Genomic DNA, 21,035 nt, shown 5'->3' with positions numbered 1-21,035 from the left:
TAATGAAGATTTATAGCACTGCTCAATCTCGGTACATTACTGAATTAAGTCAGTTACTGACATTCAATAAGTGAAAGTAATATTGTATTGAAAAAAATATATAAAAAATGAGGATGCTGTCCCTTTAAATTTTAGTGGTTAAATATATGAGATGGATTAAGTTACAGAGGGACAAATTAATCTGGTGACAGATTCTTTTCAGACATCCGTGCACAGAGTCTCCATTAGCTCAGGATCCAAAAACAAACTGCTCCCAAAACTGGCTGACTCATCCTGGAGCTTACATGTCTGTAATCATGATAAGAATTAAGTTTTAGAGGGTAATCAATAGAATCTAACATTTAATTTCATTTTCTGTTTAGTTTGTACACTGTGACGGTCAGGCTTCCCAATAAATCAGAAAGTCAGGAAGGTGAAATGTTATATTGGTTAGACACCCTGCTTCACATAGCCTTCTGGGATTGGTCTCAGGCTGACCTTAATGAGTCCTGGCAAAAGACAATGGCTACATTATCATGGACAATATGTTCAGACCAAACCAAAGGTGTTGAGGCGGGAAGAATGAGATCTTCACCATTCTTCTCTGACAGGTCCCGGCCTGTCATGCCGAGCTTGTTTTCCCAAAGAGGCCACAGTTGTAGGGACCCAGAGACTACATCCTAGTTTCAGTTTTACTCAACATCTGCATAAAAACACTGGGGATACAATAAGGAAATATTGGACACAATCCTCACCAATGTCAAACTCATGCTCAGCACAGATGAAGGCCAGGGGATGCAAAGGTAGCTCTAAACTAACTTTATTCCTCCTCCATCCTCAACTTGTCCGGGGACAGAGCCAGCCCTCAAAGCACATTAGAAGTGCCAAATGGCTGCTCCAGATTGCACTGACTGGTCTCTGTTTCATTAGCAATAAGTGAGATTGCAGGAAGACAGCATTGTAGGAAAGAAATTGTTATTAAGCATGCTGGGGCCAGTATTGCACAATGAGTATCTGTTGTGTGAATGGTAATGGCCTAGCCCTAGCCCCACCCAACTTCATTTTTGGGCACCCATTTCTACACTAAACTCATTCCCTCCTGAAACCTGTCCCTCTTTTTCCAGTTCCACTCATCATACTGCACTCTCATGGGATCAGCAGAGCACACTGTGCTCCAGCCCTGCCCCTCCAGTCTCCATCATGCCTGTCATGAGGAGAGGGAAGAGTTGGATTCCCCCACGCTGGGGTAAGACTCATCAGCCACTTTTGGCTTTGGCTGTGACAAGGGATCCTAGAGGAGTCAAGGACTTAATATAGTCAGCTATTAGTCTTTCTCATCCAGAGCAAACAACACTGTCTCCCAGTATCTGAAGGAAATTGGAATCTGGACAAAAGATCAAGCTAAATCAGGAAATGATAGAAGCAGTTTTAGTAGGAGAGGGTACCATTTTGAGAAAGTGTCAGCAACTACAACCTCAACTTTCCCCATTGTCATCTTCTCACAGCTGCTCAAGGTCGTGCATTATTCTGAAGTCATTTTGGACTCACTGCTGATTTTGGATGCACAAATAGCATCTATCACCAGAAATGCCTCCTTCCCTCTTTGGTTTTCAAGGACATTTAGTTTGCTCTTTCCACTAGAAGACAGTCCTAGTCCTGGTTATCCTATAGTGCCACTTCCAGACTGGACGACTGCAGCATACTATGCCTCAGCTAGAAAGTACAGTCTATTCAGAAAGTGAAACTGATCTATCTTCCAGCAGCCCCAAACCCAGAGAAATAAAGGGAGCACATGCTGTCTCATTGTGTTCTGTACCTTGCATTGGCTCTCCTTTCAATTTTGGATGTGTATAAAGATGCTGATGCAGATCTCTAGAGCCCTCAATGGGTTTGGCCTGACCTCTCTCTATGAGTGCCACTCCTTTGTGCCCCAGTGGGGCGATTATGACTGACAGGGGTGATAAGGCTGTCTCAAAGAGGGGACTCTGTGACTAGGGGCTGAACATTCTCAGTTGAGGGCCCTCTCCCCTGAAAGTCTCTCCAACAGACAGACAAGAGGCATCATCTTACTGGAGAACAGAAAGCAATGTCCCAAATACCAGAAGGATGAAGATTATAGGTCCACGTTTAGCCAGAATTTTCTGTGACTCTGAGTGTTGTAACACACATGTTAAACGTATAAGGAAGTGGATTATGGTCGCATGCTGGGATGTGCAGCTTTAGTGCAGACTATTTTTCTGGGGCCACATGCAGAAAGGCAAAATGGATACATGGCTTTCCATCTCTGTCTGCAAACCACTGGGCTTCATGTGCTTTGACCAAAAACTCTTATACAGGTTTATATGAAGCCAGTTTTCAATTGGGAAATCAGCAAAGAGCTGTATTGGTGGTAGCATATCCCTTTAACCACAAACACGTAAAATCAAGGGGGACAGTTGTTTGATAGTCTCAGCTAGGGATCATGCTCTCAACACACGCACTTGAGGTAAATACTTGGCCACTTAGCTTCCTATACGTATGCCCATCTATTTGGATGTCACTTTGCCTGCTCATATATTGGTTGCAATATTCCATGATGACGTAAGTGCTGAGCGACTAAAAGTTCAGTTGAGCAGCCTGCAGAATACTGAAGGGACAGTACCATCTGAAAACTGGAAGACACCAGGGGTACATGTACACAGCAAACAGGTGCCCTGCATCAGCAAGACTCAGAGCCTGGATCAACTTACTTCGGCTTGCGGGGCTTGTGCTGCAGAACTAAAAATAATAGTGTAGATGTTTGGGCTTGGGCTGCAGCCCTGGCTCTGAGACCCTCCTCCCTCACCAGGTTTCAAAGCCCAGGCTCCAGCCCAAGTCCAGACATGTACACTGCTGTTTGAAGTCCCACAGCATGAGCCCTGCAAGCCCAAGTCAGTTGATCCGGGCTCTGAGACTCACTGCTGATTTGCTGTGTAGACATACCCTAAATCACAAGCATTATTAGCTGGCAATAGTTTTAGTATAGTAAGCTCCATGGAAAACATATTAGCAGCACTCATGTTGTCAAATTAAACCACAGAAAGTATGAGAGTACTGCCCTCAAAATCTCAATGTGATGTTCATGTGATGGCACCTGGGGAAAAGCTAAGCCCTAAAGGAGTGATCCCCTCAAAGCACAAGAAAAAAATTGGACATTTGACCTGTGATACAATAAACCAGCTGACAGAACATATGAAAAACAGAATGAAAGAAATAGGGTATTTTCTACAGTGGGATTTCAGTTACAGATGTAGCTGTACCAGTGCAAAAAAACTACTGTTGACATGGTTTTCAGTGGTGCAGTATGATTAGTACAAGTGTAGGTTACTGTGGTTTTGAGGCTGGAATTAAACCACATTGGTTCCAATCATCCTGTACCAATAAAACATAGCCATGCATTATTAGGGATTTGCCCTGGGGCAGCTACGCTGGCAGCTGAAGTCCTTCTGTAGACAAGGGGTAAGATTTTCAAAACCACCTAAGTGACTTAGGCGCCTAAGTCCCATTTTCAAACGTGACTTTCAGCCAGACTTTTAAAGGTATTTAGTTGCCTAAAGATGCAGATAGGTACTGAGTGGGATTTTTAAAAGCTTCTAGGAGCCTAAATCCCATTGAAATCAGAAATCAAAGTGTCACTCCTTCAAAGTCAAAGTCCCATTGACTTTCAGTGAAATTTAGGTTTCTGAGTGCCTAAGTTACTTTTGAAAATGGAACTTAGGTACCTAAATCACTGAGACCTTTTTGAGCCTTTTACTCAAGGCCCCTGTCATCTCTTTCCTACTCAGAGTCAGTCCATGAACAGAAATAGATCATTATACTGAGTTATGACCATCATGGACAAGGACATAGAAATACTTGTTATCAGAGGACATGGAGGAATAAGGGAGAAATATGGATGTTGTTCTTTAATAGAGAGAAACTGCTAGGTCCTTGGCCCTTGCTGTCTATGTCTGTCTTAGTAAGCCTTGCTTCCTCCCTCATATGTTGGATGATTGTACCGAGCATCCCCATTTCACTCACTCATGCTGGCAACGTATGTATGCTGAAGGACAGGTGTGATGTCTTGCTTTGTGTTTCTTTGAAGGGGTTGTTTTGGAAGCTCAGCATTAGAATCTTGAGTGACCCTGCAGAGGGCCTTTCATTTTGGCTGTGTGGATCAGCCTGTGAGAAAAGGTTCTCCACACTAACACTTCTTTAGAAAACACACCTTCGTGAAAAAAACCCTCTATAAATACATTCTACATATATAATTGAAAATAGGTAGTTGGTAGAATTAATTATGCTTTTTATTTAAGAGACGACCAATATCAAAGGGAGCCCTTCCTAGCTGAACATTGAGTAGTGTTCTCTTTAGATGAATGGGTTTAAAAAATAAACTAAACACTAACTTTTAACTTTGCAGGATAACAGCTTGTGCCATGACCATGAACAAGTATGTGGAGGAGAATGTTTCCCAGAAGTCCTACACAACCATAAAGTATTTCATGAAGATGCTGAGCAGTGTCAGTGAGACCCTGATCTTTATTTTCATGGGAGTGTCCACGGTTGGAAAAAACCATGAATGGAATTGGGCCTTTGTTAGCTTCACCCTCCTCTTCTGTTTGATCTGGCGTGCACTGGGTAAGAAAGTCTTGACATCCAACTTTGTTCTTGAGCATTCTTTACAAGTGAAACGTGCATCTTTTGTGGCACAGGACCTGTGAAGAAGTAATAGCTAATCTGCATAGGATAGGGGAAAGCTGAATATCTGCTTGTGCTGGATATGGGAGACTAATAACTTCTTGCCTCACTATTGGCAGGTGACTTCAGGTCCGAGCTCTAGGGATTGATAAAGCTGAGTTTCAGTAGGTCACAAAGTGGTCTCCTTACATTTAAGTGTCCTTTATTTCAAAGAGGTTAGTCTGCGTTCCAAAGATTACTTTCAGCTCAGTCTTGTGCTCATGAAATGCGTAGGAGTCCATAGATTCCCATAACCATATTGAAACTAAAGCGTCATCATTGTCACAAGCATTTTATTTGAAAGTGGTTTAAAAATAAACAAAAAACGAAAGAAAAATTCCCAAAATTATTGGCAGCATTGCAAAAAGGAAACAAATAAGAGTTAGTTAATGTCTTGTATGTTTATCCCAAGTCAGTCATGGTCGGAAATACCAATAGCATTACAATGGGGGATACCATAGTTAAATTTCTGTTTACTGTGTTATATGATTCTTAAACCAGAAAAGAAGAAAGTGTCTTCTGTATGTTGAGAAGAAACAAACCCTTTAAAGAGTCTTTTTGGCTTCTTCTGTTCTGGGCCACAATCCTGCAAAGATTTATGCACATGCTTAACTTTAGTCACTTGAATAACCCATTGGCTTCATCACTCATGCAGGTAAAGTTAAGCATGTGACTGTTTCCAAGATTTGAGCCTTTGTGTGTTGGAGACAACAGGTAACATTTTTGACAGTGTCTAAGTCCCATTTTTACAGTTATTTATGCACTTAAGGCCAGGTTTACAAAGGTATTTAGGCACCTAAAGGTGCAGATCAGTGTCTAGTGGGATTTTCAAAAGTGCTTTAGTAACTTAGGACTAGATTCACAAAGGGAGTTAGGTGCCTAGCTGCGTCTTTAGGCACCTAAATCTCAGAATCAGGCCCCACTGGGATTCAAAAGCCCCACCCCCCTCAGCTGCCACCAAACCCTATAGGTGTCAAACTAGCTCAGTGCCTGAGTTTTTGCATTAAAAGTTCTGTAGGCACCTATGTTTCCACCTCTGCACATGCGCACTGCAGCCTCACGTTAGGTGTCCGGATGCCTAAACTCCGGAGCAGTGCACGTACCAGAGAAGGATAGGTGCTTCTCCACCTAACTCGCCTGCAGGCCCAATCCAGTCTGCTTAAACAGGGGGAGGAGGAAGAGCTCCCTCATAACCTTTAGCCCAGTGGCTAGGGTACTCATCTGGGATGTGGGAGATGCCCAGCTTAAGTTCCCTCTGTCCCTGAGAGGAGAAGGGAGTAGAACAGGGATCCCCTGGCTCTCGGGTGAGTGTTCTAACCACTGACTATGGGGTGTTCTGATCTGAGGCTTAGTCTCTCCTGTTGAAGCTGTTCCACTGTGGATAAATAATTAAAGGGTCATTGGACCAGAGAGAGTGAAAGCACACAAGCTGAGAATGACTCTATAGTCTGGTGTTTAGGACACCTAGAGTTCACCAGGGACGTGGGAGACCCAGGGTCCTGTCCTTCTCCTTCAATGCCTCTTTAATTATATGGACCAGTGGAACAGCTTCAACAGGAGAGTGAGGGAACCCCCTATCAGAATGTCCCATAGCCCAGTGACTAGGACACTCACCTGAGAAGTGGCAGATTCCTTCTTCCCCCCTCAGGTGGAGGGAGGACTTGAAACAGGGGTCTTGCACATCCCAGGTGAGTATCGTGCCACTGGGCTAAAAGCTATGAGGGAGCTCCTATTTCTTCTCCCCGCTGGCTTCTTGCAGAAAACAACATAGGAAGTGAATTTCAAGGGAGTTCACAGCTGAGACTCCAAAGCAGAGGGAGGTGCCTCTGTCCAATGTGGATTTAGGTGTCGAACTCCTTGAGCTTGAGAAAGGTGGGGCTTAGGACACAACCCTCTTCTTAGCATCTCCCATAGGCTAGCTTGACTGGGGAACTGACTGTGAATGCTGGTGATTTCTAGCTGTCTAACAGTTAGGTGTTGTGACACACAGCACCACTATGCCTAAGTTCCTTTGTGAATCTAGCCCTTAGGAGTTTAACTGAGCTCCCATAGACTTTCAGTGGGAATTAGGCACCTAACCAGCTTTGGTGCTTATATAAATTTCACCAGGTGCACCTTGGTGCCTAAATACCTTTGTAAATCTAGCCCTTAGGACTAAAGTCCATGGATTTTCAGCCACTGGAGTGTTTACATCACTTTTGAAAATAGGACTTGGGCTCCTAAGTCTCTTAGGCACTTTTGAAAATGTTACCCAATGTTTTAAACTAAAAATCTCTCAATCTGGTAAACAGACATTTCCTTTCTTAAAAAAACCAAAAACAAACAAACAAACACTGTGTCATAAAAATAAACATCAGCAATGATGAGGCTTTCCATGTCACCTCAGTTTTCCCTTTGACTATTGTCTTCATCCTTTCCTCAGGTGTTTTTGTTTTGACTCAGATCATTAACATGTTCCGGACAATTCCTCTAACTTTTAAGGACCAGTTCATTATTGCCTATGGAGGTCTCCGAGGAGCCATCTGTTTTTCTCTTGTATTTCTGCTTCCTGTTGCTGTGATCCCCAGAAAGAAATTGTTCATTACTGCTACTATTGTGGTGATATTCTTTACCGTTTTCATTCAGGTGAGAACTCTCCTCCTGTCAGGTTTTGTTTCCCAGATGTTTTGTGAAGAAGCATTTGAGAAGAAAATCAAAACATTTAATCTGCCTGAATGGGCCTTTTTCAGAGGGTTTTGTCATATGACCATACTTAAAAATGCAGTGTAGCCAGCAGCCAGTCAGCAAAGGTGTGTCAGGTATTTATTAACAGCTTATGTTAATGTGTAAGTAGCATTAAAATAAAAAGAAGACATTTCCTCCATAAGTAAATGTTAAAAGCCAACATAGCATATTGGGCAAGCCAGAAGTTGGTGCCTTCTCTTAAAATAACCAAATGAGGATAAATACTAACCAAAAATTCCACTGTCACCTACTCTTCGATATTAATTTCCATATTACTATTTAGTCAGCCCTGAATTTTAATTTCTAAAACAATAGCTAACGAGAATGTTCCAAATCTGTGTTTGAATTAAGAAAGATTTGCTTCTGGTTTCAAAAGCTGATTGTTTTTCTTCATCATGCAATTCTTGAAAAACTTTTATTGGAAAAAATGGTTGCCATTAGCAAGTGGCAAGTCACTAATAGGATTTGTCAGATGAATGCATCCTTTTTTTTATGGACATCAATCATAGTCTGAAGATTCCCTTCACTTCTGCTTTGCTAGTGGGGACTGTATTATGTGAGGGAGCACATTGCTGACTAAATGCAACACTTGCTAATTACAGGGGTGAATTCATATTTGAAACTACTGTACCATACTTGTCTTTGGGGAGCCAGGAAGACCCCCAGGCTGGTTGTCACAGTTTTGACTGAAAAAAAAAGAAGGCAAATGACTGAAATGTATGTCTCTATTCCTTTACGTCTATGAGTCAACAAGGATTTTTTTTTTCTGTTTTCTGTACAGGGAATAACAATTCGCCCACTGGTAGAGTTTCTTGATGTTAAAAGATCGAATAAAAAGCAGCCCGCTGTCGGTGAAGAAATTTACAATCGGGTATGCCATAGCTTTAGCATTATAGGGTAAAATCCTGGCTCTATTGAAGACAATTGCAAAACTCCCATTGACTAGGACCAGATTTGACCTGTAATGTGCCTGTGCCACAAGGAGATAAACTTTATTTTATATGTATATATATATATATAGAGAGAGAGAGAGAGAGAGAGAGAGAGAATTTGCCTTTGGATTGTTCATTTTCTAAATTGTTGATCTGCTGTGATAAAATTACATTCCTTTTACTCTTTATATATGAATTTGCTGCAGTTTTAGGACTTGCCTATGCTAGAACAGTGGCACATGTTTAACTAAACTGATATTAAATTAAACTAGTGAAACCAGTGCAAACCCTAATGTAGACACACTTAAACCAGTTTAACCCTACCGTACATCAGTTTCTCTCTGAATCTAAGATACATACTCCCATAGCTAGATGCCTAAATATGTATGTGAATCCCACCCTGGGTGCATCACAATTTGTACCGTATTTACTCACAGAATACCTCTGAGCAGTAGAGAAGTGCTATTATCTCCATTTTACAGATGGAAAACTGAAGCACAGAGCGATGAAGACTCAGATCCTCAAAGATGTTCAGGCACCTAACTCCAGTTGATTTCAGTGGAATTTAGGAGCCTAAATACCTTTGAGGGTCTAACCCTGATGATGTGTACACTGCATCTGGGAGCGAGCCTCCAAGCCCAAGTCCAGAGACCCCTGTTAGCGGGGATCACATTAGTACTCTAAAAATAGCTGTGTAGACGTTGCTGCTCGGGCTGGAGCTCAGGCTCTTAAGCCCCTCCCACCCACCCCAGTTTGAGAGCCCAAGTTACAACATCAAAGCAATGTCTACACAGCTATTTTTATGCACGCTAGCATGAGTCCCGCTAACAAAAATCTGTGCACCTGGGCTGTGAGGCTTGCTCCTAGATGCAGTATAGATGTACCCTAAGTGACTTGCCCCAAGGTCACACAGGAAGTTTGTGGTGGCGTAGGACATTGAAGCCAGGTCTCCTGAGTCCTAGGCTAGTGCTTGAATCACTCGATAATCTTTCCACTCAACCTAAAGCAATTTAAACACAGACTAAACAGGTTTTAGGGCATCTATTAACCCTTGCACTCCCTTCTAACCCTGTGGGTCTGTGATTCTACTTTACAGATTTGCACTGGTTTAACTCAATTGACTTTTGAATTGATTGAGTTAAACTGGTGCAACTTTTCTAATACAGACAAGACTTTAGTGATTTAACTAAGCTATCATTAAAGTGTCATATCTAAGAGCAAGCTAAATGATGTCCATGGGAATTCATAAGGAATCTGTATTTTTGCCTTTAGTTCTTTGATCATGTAAAGACTGGAATTGAAGATGTGTGCGGACACTGGGGTCACAACTTTTGGAAAGATAAGTAAGAATGTTATTTAAAACTCTTCGCGGTAGAAGGGAGACTAAGTTGGCTGAATTGATGAGTTGGCTCAGCAACAGCAAAAGCAGCCAGTTGGGCAGCAGATTTACTCCTCGGGGTTTTACTCCTGTTTGCTTTGGTTTTAGCATGCGTGGGTTACACAGTGAGACCAAATAGTTTTACAAAACCACAAGAAAACAGAACAAAAACCTAAGGCAGGGTAAAAACCCAGCCCTCTGACCCCAGCTATGGAATTCCATCACCTCAAACCATTCGTTCCCCATTTCTGGTTGTTTTTGCAATGTTTTCTGTGTGGCCTTTGAGAGTTTGTGTAAACCTGTAGTCCCTAGCCTGCTTTGCTATTCCAGCCTGTACAGCTTTGTAATGTTGAAGGACAGGGTTAGCTCCTTGCTTGGTGGAAACCAATCAGCGTCCTTTGGATCTTATCACAGGGAGACTCAGGAACTAGTTGACTTTGAGGTGCCTGAAAGAGTTGAATATCAGAACAGCAGATTGTCTATTGCGTGGTTCTTGATGGTTTTATTTCAAACTTAGTAAGGAGAAGAAGGATCAATAGTGGTTCAGTAAGCATCCAATTGCTACACTAGAGGCGAGAACTTTTAACAAAATTGAATGTTCTTTTTCAGGGGGCCATTAAAAGTTCAGAGCATGAAAGGCAGTGAGTTCAAGCCAAGGCCTTTTTGGCGCTATTACAGTAATATTTACTGCTCCCATTGTCTTTTAGGCAAATGGCTAATTAAAAATAATAATTGTCAATAAGCCAACACAATTAAAAGCTAAAGGTCACTGTTAGAGGGTGAATGTATGAGCCCAAACAGAGGCCAGTCCCAGCAGAGAAAGTTTTACTTGATCCTTGATTACCTCATTCAATGATATTTGATTGACGTGGCCAGAAATCCATCCCGCAGGGAGTAACCTCCATCCCCATCACTGCAGCCGTGGAATATTTGCTTTCCCGAACTATTTGTAACAGAAGCTAACTGGTCGGGTTGGTTTGCCTTGCCCACAGGTTTAAAAAATTTGACAATAAATTCCTGCGGAGACTTCTAATCCGGGAGAACCAGCCCAAATCCAGCATTGTTTCCCTGTACAAGAAGCTGGAAATCAAACATGCCATTGAGATGGCAGAAAGTGGGATGATAAGTACAGTCCCATCCTCAGCTTCTCTCAAGTGAGTAAAGCCAGTGTGGATGAATCTCCATGTAGGTGTGTGGGTTTATTATACTACACCATTTGTGTACAGGGATCATGTCTTCGTAAGGCTGGTATCTTAGTGTTGCCTGACATTGACAGTGCAATTACCATTTTCCCCACAATGAATCTGAAATGAATGCCATCAGCGGGAGTGGTGGCTGTAGCTTTGGGGTCGCTCGGGCACTGGCCCACTAAGAGAAGTGAAGGGATTCATTGTTGGTCAGTTTCACCTTCAGCCCACAGAGACTGAAGGTGACCTTTGCTCTTCCAGGTTGAAGAGCCTGATGGCACAAGTATCCCAGAGTGCAGCACATTCCCAAAGGAACCTGAGTCTAAATTCTGAGACAGTGCCTGCCCTTCTGAAAGCAGCTGGTACAGCCATGGCCAGATTTAGGGGCAGGCAACTAGCCGGGGTGCTGGGCTTGGGGGGCACTGAGGCTCAGGTTGCTGTAAGTTATTCAAAAGTTTAACAAATTGGGGGGGAGGGGGTCCATTTGGTCTAGGGCCGGCCCTGGGTACAGCAGCTGGAAAGGAGGTTTCAGGGGTACTTTGACAAGTACCTCAATCAAATCTGTAGTTTAATCCAACCTGTATAGAATTTTGAGAGCGCATGACATTTTTGGGTGAGTTTTGAGCTTTGCCATTGATTTCAATGGAGTCAGGATTAAACCCTTCATCTTGTAAAAAAAAAAAATTCCCCCTATGTAAAATGTTATTTTAATCTCTAAGGAAGAAAATTGGTAATTTTAATTTGTATGATCAGGTATTAAGCATTTCTCTCTCTCTCTCTCTCTCTTTCTCTTTCTATCTCTATTTTTTTTTCTACTTTTCAACAGTGACTATCTGGAAGATAAAGTAAGGCCGCTTTCCCCTGCTGAAATGGATAATATGCGAGAAATATTAACAAAGAATCTCTATCAAATACGACATCGAGTAAGGGTGAAGTTATACTTAATAGAATGTCCCACATCAGTTTTGAATGTAAAGATGATCTGTAAAATCCATTCTCAGACCAGATTCTCAGCTGGTGAAAATCAGTGGAGCTCCATTTGGATTTATGCCAGTTGAGGATCTGTCCCTTTTATGTTCACAATAAGCCATAAGGGCTTTACTGGCATTTATACCTTTGTGTGTGTGCTAAATATTATTGTTACATTACATCCAGCTTATTTACTTTACTTTTGAAGGGTCATGTGCACACAACCCCATGAAACCAAACCCCAGTTTTGTCCCAGTTCTGTCATGCCAGTGTTTTGGTCAGCTCTTGATGTGAGATTGCTCTTCTCATTTTCAGTGGTTGTGTGGTTGTTTCTATTGAGAGTACGAATTGCTGAGCTGAGAAAGTCATGACATAAAAGCAAAAAGGACACTGTACTTACACCCTCCTGTGGCTAAAATGGTTTGTGTGTCTGTGTTTTTGGAAAGTGTTCAAATGAGGCGCTGGCTTCAGCTCGCTGGAGCTGAAAATATTTCCCCCCTTTGGTGACTGATCTTATCATCTTCAAATGAGTGTCCTCTATTGACACATTGAATGAGCTAGTGTGAATCTGGCATAAACACTGTATTAAGCTATTTTCCCCCAATTCTTTTTCATGATAAATATTGGCAGGTTTAACAAAGGCAGGTGCCGAACAGAACGCCTGTGGAACAAATGACTAAACAAACACTGACCTAATCACTCGGATTGTCCTTAATCAATTTTTAATGTGATTCGGTTTGGAAGATATTTGTGACGCTTAATAAAATGCTAACGCAAAGAGTGCATTTTGTGCTGTTTGTAAATCGTCAATGCATTTGCCATTGTGCTTTTGAAAATGTTACCATGGCCTTTGTTTTTCAGACGATGTCATATAACAGACACAGCCTGGCTGCAGATGCAAGTGAAAAACAGGCCAAAGAAATTCTTATCCGTCGCCGGCACAGCCTGCGGGAGAGTGTAAAGAAAACCCGCAGCCTGTCTAGGGACAGACCGGTATTTGCATTTTAGTATGTTTGTAGAAAAGAACTCGTCATAGCTAAATATCATGCAAAATGTCCCCCTGAAACACAGGAAAACTTGAATGTGCAAGGGAACAAGTAAAAATCAGTCATTTGTAATACTGACACTTAGGCTCTGATCTTGCACCTTCTTCTGTGCACGAGCCCTGGAGCTTGTGTGAAGCCCCATTTACCTCCACAGAGCTCCATGCAGTTGCATCTGTTGTAGGGTGAGGTTCTATTGCCGCCGTCATCCAAAATGTCCACAAAGAACTTCACAAACTTCATACACATAGCACTACAGACTTCTCTCTTCTCACTGTGAAGGTGCATCTGTATGTTAATAGAGCCTGCTTGGCTGAGATAGACAGTGGCACTGAGGCAGACAATCTGTCCATGGGATGCTCCGCAACAATGTAAAGAGGACAAATTTTGACCAAGCTCAGCAGCCCATCCCCCTCATTTGAAAAGTGCCAGGCGTTCTGCAATATCCACAGAGGGCACATAAGACCTCCAGCTTCGAGGAGGCACATAAAGGACCCCCTCTCCCCGCCAAGTAAACTGCATGGTATGCAATTTATTCTTCAAATGATGCCGTTTGAAGGGCTGAGTCAACCTATACTGCAAAAATCACAAACTTCAGGTCATATCTGAAAGACTAGGGGGAAAGGGTCTTCCAGTAGAGGCCACACTGGCAGCTGCTTTGAAATCAATCCATCTACCCACTTTAGGAGAAAGGAAAATTAACCATTCTTTGAATATTTATTTTCGCATTCCATGGTTACTTGGTAATTGCTGTACTCATTGTTACAGCTGAGGTCAGAGTGACATCTGCAAGAATCACTGTATTTGGTTATCATCATTATTGAGGCTACCATGGCATTTAGTGTAACACTGGATCTTGTTCTGGAAGCACAATATTTTTCTGTCACTGCAGCCATGGCTATTTCTCTCTGGCATCCCTGGCTAGTAAATCATGCAAATAACTGATTTACTAGCCAGGGATGCCAGAGAGAAATACAGGACAAAGAAATTTTGTGGGTGGGAAAAGAAACAGGGGGTCCAAGTCAGATTGTCAAAATGCACAGACAGTAATTTTTAAAATATTTTTTTTTAAATAATGTTGGATTATTTTTTTTACTTAACCAATATGCCTTCAGCTCAGGGCTCATGGGTAGCACTACAATATCCAGAGGACAAATGTCTGCTAGGAAATGGATTTCAATTTCAAGTTTCTTTTGCTCTGAGAGTTTGTAAGCCAACTTTCAACTTTGAGCTAATTTTAATAAGTGAGTAATAAAGTTCTAAATAGGGATTGTGTATAGAAAGACTTTGGGTTTTCCTACATTAGCAAAAGTGGTCAAGGAAAGGTTGGGGTTAATGAACATGTAACTAACTCTGACCTATCCAGACCTTTTCTCTAGTATAGATGCATATTAACATATTTTATTTTGGTTTAGCTGGCTGACATTAACCTTAGGCTTCCCATTGGCTAGGGTAGGCCTCAGCCAGCTAAACTGGGGCAAAAGATTAACCTAAGTCTGTGGTGGGAAAAGATCATGATTAACTATTATGTGTTTGCTAATCTCAGCCTAGCCTTCAACTCTTTTCCTAAGGTAGGCAAACCCTTTCAGACGTCTCGCTTGTGTTTCTGGTGTTCATTATGTGATATTTCCCTCTACTATAATTTAACACTTCCTGCATTTATTTATACAGGCTATCACCAAAGCAACACGGTTTCTGTCCCTGCCTAAAGATGCTAAACTGCCAGAGAAATTACGAATAAGGAATAAAACATCTTTTAGAGGTAATGCAACGTGTTCTGATACCAACGGCAGCACAGCCTAGTATATTGTATATTTGGGATGGACAGACTCCCCAGATAGGGCCACATTTACCCATATGAGTAATCCTTACGCGTGCAAGCAATTGCATTCACATCAATGTAATTACCCACATGAATAAGGACTACTTGCTTGGGTGAGGGTTTGCAGGATTGTGCCCATATCCTTGCTCCTAAACTAGAGATTCAGTAACTTCTTCAGTTGTTTTTAAGACCTCAACACTATTCAGCTGAAAAGCAGCTATTGTAAGTATTTTTGAAATGTCACCTTAGAGCAGTGGTGCCCAAACTTTTCCTGTCATGCCCGCCCACTCCCTTACCAGCAGTGGTGCCCAAACTTTTCCTGTCATGCCCGCCCACTCCCTTACCAGTAACAGAATCTGTTTGCACCAACCCCCCATTATGCACAGTTGGCTCAGCAAAGGAGCTTGGGCTGAATAGGGTGACCAGATGTTCCGATTTTATAGGGACAGTCCCAATTTTTGGGTCTTTTTCTTATATAGGCGCCTATTACCCCCCATCCCCTGTCCTGATTTTTTATATTTGCTGTCTGGTCATCCTAGGGGCTGAACAGGGGATAAGGGAGGGGCTGGCCTGGGGGTGGAGAAGGAATGAGGGCAAAGCTGGGCGTGGAGTGGAGCTGCGTCTGGGATCGGAGCTGGGCTGGGGGCAGAGTGGAGCTGTGGCTGGGGGTGGAGCTGGGCTGGGGGCGGAGTGGAGCTGTGGCTGGGGGTGGAGCTGGGCTGGGGGTGGAGTGGAGCTGTGGCTGGGGCCAGAGTTGGGCTGGGAGCAGCATGGGGCTGGATGGCACTCCCTCCCTGCTCCCTGTGGGAGCTGGCCCAGAACCCATCGCATGCCCCCTTGAATGTTCCTCCATGCCCCCCTAGGTGGGGCGTGCCCCATGGTTTGGGGACCACTGCCTAAGATTGTACTGTGTTACTTTGCCATTGCAAATACTGCTCTTATGGGGCTATTAAGACATGCCAGTGCTAATTAAAAATTAAGATAAAATAAGTTATTGATAATTAGCAGAATTAATTAGAAGTGGCTTTTTTGCTCCAATAAAGTTTAGTGGTGGCAAAATATATTTAATTGGGGGCAAGCTAGGGGGAAATGGTGAGAACAAGAGCCTGGACTCTGTGGGTGAAATCTTGGCCCTGTGGAAGCCAGTGGGAGTTCTGTCATTGACTGCACGATTCCACTCTCTGTATTCTATGGGTGAGAGTAAGATAAAATGGTCACATCATTTGAAAAGGGAGTCAGAAGAAACAACACAAATAAATAAATCAGGGCAACAAAGATTTGGAAAGCAAAATATTTAGTCCTTGATTCACATGTCTTCAAAATACACATTTTCCCCATGATTCCCTTTTTCTTATTGAAGGGGATATCTGCATTTAAGGCCCAATCCTGCAAACCCTTACTCATGAGACTAGTCCTTATATAACTACTCCCATAAAAGTCAGTGAGATTTCTCATGGCAGCAGTTCTGTACCACTGAAGTCAATGAGAGATTATGATTTAGTTCAGTGGGAACAAGCACATATGAGTCAAGCCTACTCATGTGAGTGAGGGTTTGCAGGATTGGGTTCCTGTTGTGTTTCAGTGTCTATAACTTTCTCTGCCTATATGTTCACCACAGGGATTATCCCCTTTAAAGATTTCCATGGGGTGAGATGCCTACAGCTTGTCTGCTTCTCCTTTCACCCCAAACTTTGATGCTAAAAAATGAGAATCTTCTCTGCATTACTTCCCACACATAAGAGTCATTGTCACGGGTATTAGAAAGAATGAAATCTTAGATCCACAGACTATTGTCCAAAGAGAACACCTAGTCCAAACCAGGTGAACAGTAGCCATAACCAGTGGATAGGCTATTTGAACATCTGGTAGGAGTTAGGACACTCACATTTTACTCCCAACTCTGCCACTGACCGTGGGCACATCACTGAGTCTTTCTGTGCCTCAGTTTCTCAATCTGCAAAATGGGGATACTACTTACCCTCTTTTACAAAGTGCTTTTTGTGCTATAAATGAAGCACTATTGACAAGCTGACTGTTACTATGGCAACTGGCCCAGAACGCTGATCCATGGATGAATTTGACACCCTCTGGGTCATGTGTCTTTCTGGACATTGTAGTGTATTTCACGCCCCAAATATCTCAGTGTTTGCCAAACCAGTGTTTAGGCATTTGGTTTCTCGGTTTCTCACAATTTTTTTTTTTTAATATTCCATGGAAAGTAGACAGCCTTTGTGAAAAATTTCGTTTTGTTGAAATCTGAGTTTTCCATAGAAAAATGGTTTCAATGGAACATCTCTGGCTTGCACTCTATATGATTTTTATTATAATTTATAAGTAGATAGAACCTGCTCCACCTGATTCTCTTCCACGTAAAGTAACAATCAAGAGCTACCCCTGGGAAGATGCAATACATTTAGATTCAGTAACATTTCCAGACCATACTGCCCACCATAATTAGTGGAATATGACCCCCACACAAGTTTAGCAATGGATCATGTCCTTGCAAGTTGGTAATTATGTCTTTGCTCTCCTGGAGTATAGTGATGCCTTTTATTCTGTAGCTCTGTCTACAGAGGTCATCCACTGTCACCTAGAATTAAACACTGAAAAGGAAATGTGCCTCAAGATTATTCAATTGTCAAAAAATATATAATTTGATACATTTAGAAAAAAAAGCAATAAGCCTGCCACCAGAGATGGAGGAAGGTTTTCTTTCTATGAAATTATGTGGGTGGATGGACAATTATATGAGGATATATTTTGTTGACCTATTCCTCCTTTGTGCAAGAGAAATGCTGTGTAGAGTACTAATTGGAACCGTTCCTATGACAGTCCCACAATGTACTCCTCTTAAATACTATTAAAATTGATTTAAAGCACCATAACTGACTTAAATATAGGAAATACCACAATTCATTTGTAAATAGTAAATGCTATAAAATATGGAAGTATTAAAATTATGGAAAGTATGCAAATATTGAGGAAAATATTAAGAAATTTAAAGGAATGCTGCTAAAGGGAAAATCATTTTGATCTCTATCTATCTATCTTTAGGAATATTATCAACTTAAACTAACAGACAGTGACCATTTAAGAATATTTGTGGATAGATTACCACAGCTTTCATTGAGACAATTTGTACTCTGCCCTGGGGAGACCAATGAGAAGGGGTTTGAGGGATTGGAAACTAAGATTTATTGCATGATGTTTCCTCGACATTGTCCCTTCTGGTGGCGTAGAGAGGTAGGAGACATGACCTCCCACCTCCACAGATCCCCAGGGAAGATCCTTTGTCTGGTGGAGGGTTGGTCCCTTCGTGCTGCTTCTCTGGACCTCCTCCATCCTGGGCCATGCAGTTCCTTCAGGGAGAAGCATGCATACACAGAGGTTGAGTTACTAGTGATTTGATTACTATTTACTTAGGCAAGGATGCCCAGTGTAATACCGGCTGCACAGAGAGGGCAAAACATTGCAAAAAGCAGTTTATCCACCCCTCTTGCCCATACAAACCCTACCAAAGTAATATCTGTGGAACATTCCCAGTGGGAGTTCTTCAGGGCTGGGGAGGGAGTAAATGCAGCAGACCTGACACTTTCCCAGTATGGACACTGCTACACTTTGAGCTGGAGGTATAAATTCCAGCTTGAGGAGACATACCCTCAAAGCCAGCTAGTGTGCTAAAAATAGAAGTGTAGCAGTGGTGATGCACACCGTGGGAGGGGCTAGCTGCCCAAGTACATGCCTAGCATTTCAGCTGGGATTGTACTGGGGCAGCTAGCTCACCCGCTGCTCACACCATGGCGGCTACACTATTTTTAGTGCATTAGCTCAATCAGAGCTAGTGTGGGTATGTCTCCCCAAGTTGGGAATTACACCTCCAGCTTGAAGTGTAGATGTAGCCTATGGGAGCATCTACACTTCAATAAAAAACCCGGGTCACTGAGTCTCAGAGCCTGGGTCAGCTGGGCTCTGAGACCCACCCCCATCACAGGTTTCAGAGCCTGGGTTCCAGTCTGAGCCCGAATGTCCACGCTGCAATATTTAGCCCTATGGTCCAAGCCCTGTGACCCCAATAGCCCTAGGAGCCCCATCCACATGTCTGCATTCCCTTTCCCTCGTGTAAGTGGAAAGGAGCAGATAGACTGCTGTCTAGAACAACTGGAAATGTATAAGGAAATGTCACAAATGCTTTTGAAAACATTCAGCCAACTGAGCACAAATGCAAAATTCTATCTGCAAATTTCTGGGAAAACAGGCAAAATGGCTGTGAATTTCAAAATACAGATAAGCATTTTTATTTCTGGTGGTTGATACTGTGCATGGCTCAGTTATTTTGTTTTACAGCACTGTATAGGCAGTGATATTCTTCAACTAACATTTTAATTTTGTTTTAAATTAACAGTAGGGGGTGCTGACAGCAGTGACTCTGAATTGGAGCTTCCTACCACAGTGCTCAATTTAAAACCCAGAGCACGAAAAATTTTGCAAGACCAGAGCCAGCAGCAGCCACTGCAGCAATTTAGAATGGAGTGGAGGAATGAAGTTAACGGAGACCATGATGGAAGGGTAGATCGCAGAGAAACGGACAATGAAGCTCAAGCATCCAGAGGGTTCAGGCAACCACTGCTATCGAGACCAAGATTTGGAACAGTGAGTGAAGAAAATTTGACTGAAGATGTTAGATCAACAAGACCAAAGCCACCACCACGAATAGTCAGGTGGGCATCAGAAGCTGAAAGGCATAAAAATAAATCTCAGAATCAGCCATACTGAAAATAGCTGAAGTAGAACTATCAATAATAAACTACAGATTTAAATTAGCATTCTAAACCATCTGACTGGACAATGGGATCTATTTTAAAAACTTGGTGTGGATCCTTTGGGTTGCATGCCCATATCATTAATTAACTGGATGAAATACTACAGCAAATACTAAACCCAAGACACAAAAGAAAACATCTTTTATGAATAACTTTTAGCAATGCTCTGACAATTATGTTCTTTTAACCACTAAGGGGAAAATGTGCCTTTTATCACACTATTAGCTCTGGAACCAAATAAACCAAGTTCGATATTTAATTATCCAACTAAGAATGTTTTAAAAATTCTTACAATGAAGAGAACCTTTAAAAATATTCTAGTACATTTAAGATTTTATTTATGATTGAATTTTGCTTGTCTAGATCAGATTTTTAATGTGAATAGCACTGAAAATTGCACTATGCCCCTGTCCCATAGACCTTACAAGACAAATACATTTATCACTGCAGATTATTGTTAGAATGGCCAGTATAGTAGGATGCAGTTAGGGGTTGGGAAGGCTGGAACAGGGTCAGAAAAAGAAGACCTAGCTGCAGAAGCAGATTCTGAAACACATTCAGTTCATGGAAAATGGGCTGTAAAATCAGGTGAAGGGCACTAACTCCTGAGTAATCCTGATTCATACTATCTGCATTTCCCCCCCAGCATATAACCAATGAAAGGTGCTGAGCACCTTCAGTGCTATGATGAATGCCCTCAACTTTCATTCATGTCAATGGGAGTAGATAGCACTCAGCACCTATCAGGATTGGGCCCTCAGAGGAGGAGTTGCGGGCACATCAAAAGGATCTGTTTGAAGAACTGGCTACTGTGTCTGTTTGTGGCTACTGTGGAAATGCAGCAGAATTGTTATAACACTAGTCACAGGCTGAGGGTGGATGGTGTCACGGTGAGGCATGGAGTCAGATTCAGGAAATGTGGGTCCAGTTCTGAGTTTCGCTTGTGAATTTGGGTGGCTCATTTGGTCTCTTTGTATCTCTTCAGTAAAACGGGGATATTAGTCCTTCCTTTGTCTGTTTTGTCTTTATCTAGATTGTAAGCTCAGTGGGACAGGGACGATTTCCTATTTTTGTTTGTACTGCATGTTGCACAACGGGGCCTCAATCTCAGTTGGAGCCACTGGACATTACCATAAAATAAATTACTACTATTACTGTACTAAAACATCCCTGTCTTTCTCATCTCAGTTTAGAGCTGGCCATTTTAGTTTTATTTATGTTTGAGGGTTGGTTTTATTTTTGTTTGTTTTTTGATGTCTCAAACTTTCCTAAATTTTGCTGCAGTTACTGTAATCCTTTTCTACTGTTCAGGTTATGCGGAGTTCTTGTATCTGTCAAATGCAAATTCTAAATTGGGTGCAGATGGAACCATGATCTTTTTAAAGTCTCAAAGGCCCACGTCAAGATACTTTCTCTACTGTGAAATGTTGATTTTTGCAAAAAA

At 42.1% G+C, this 21,035-nt stretch overlaps 1 protein-coding gene across 1 annotated transcript in view; it reads left to right on the top strand.

Annotated features, from left to right (window-relative positions):
* LOC112109659 (sodium/hydrogen exchanger 2-like) overlaps positions 1 to 20,689 on the top strand; it is a 36,530-nt gene extending 15,841 nt beyond the window's left edge. The window contains exons 4-12 of the mRNA XM_024204250.2: positions 4,400 to 4,617; positions 7,139 to 7,341; positions 8,222 to 8,311; positions 9,645 to 9,715; positions 10,743 to 10,904; positions 11,764 to 11,860; positions 12,768 to 12,899; positions 14,621 to 14,711; positions 19,174 to 20,689. Of these exons, the coding sequence (XP_024060018.1) occupies positions 4,400 to 4,617; positions 7,139 to 7,341; positions 8,222 to 8,311; positions 9,645 to 9,715; positions 10,743 to 10,904; positions 11,764 to 11,860; positions 12,768 to 12,899; positions 14,621 to 14,711; positions 19,174 to 19,544 (1,435 nt within the window). The 3' untranslated portion in view covers positions 19,545 to 20,689. The remainder of the gene's footprint in view (positions 1 to 4,399; positions 4,618 to 7,138; positions 7,342 to 8,221; positions 8,312 to 9,644; positions 9,716 to 10,742; positions 10,905 to 11,763; positions 11,861 to 12,767; positions 12,900 to 14,620; positions 14,712 to 19,173) is intronic.
* Positions 20,690 to 21,035: the final 346 nt, after the last annotated feature.

Source organism: Terrapene carolina, unplaced genomic scaffold (assembly GCF_002925995.2).
Source record: "Terrapene carolina triunguis isolate 2854851 unplaced genomic scaffold, T_m_triunguis-2.0 Scaffold21, whole genome shotgun sequence".
NCBI classification, from domain to species: domain Eukaryota; kingdom Metazoa; phylum Chordata; order Testudines; family Emydidae; genus Terrapene; species Terrapene triunguis.
This window is presented reverse-complemented; position numbering and strand designations above follow the sequence as displayed.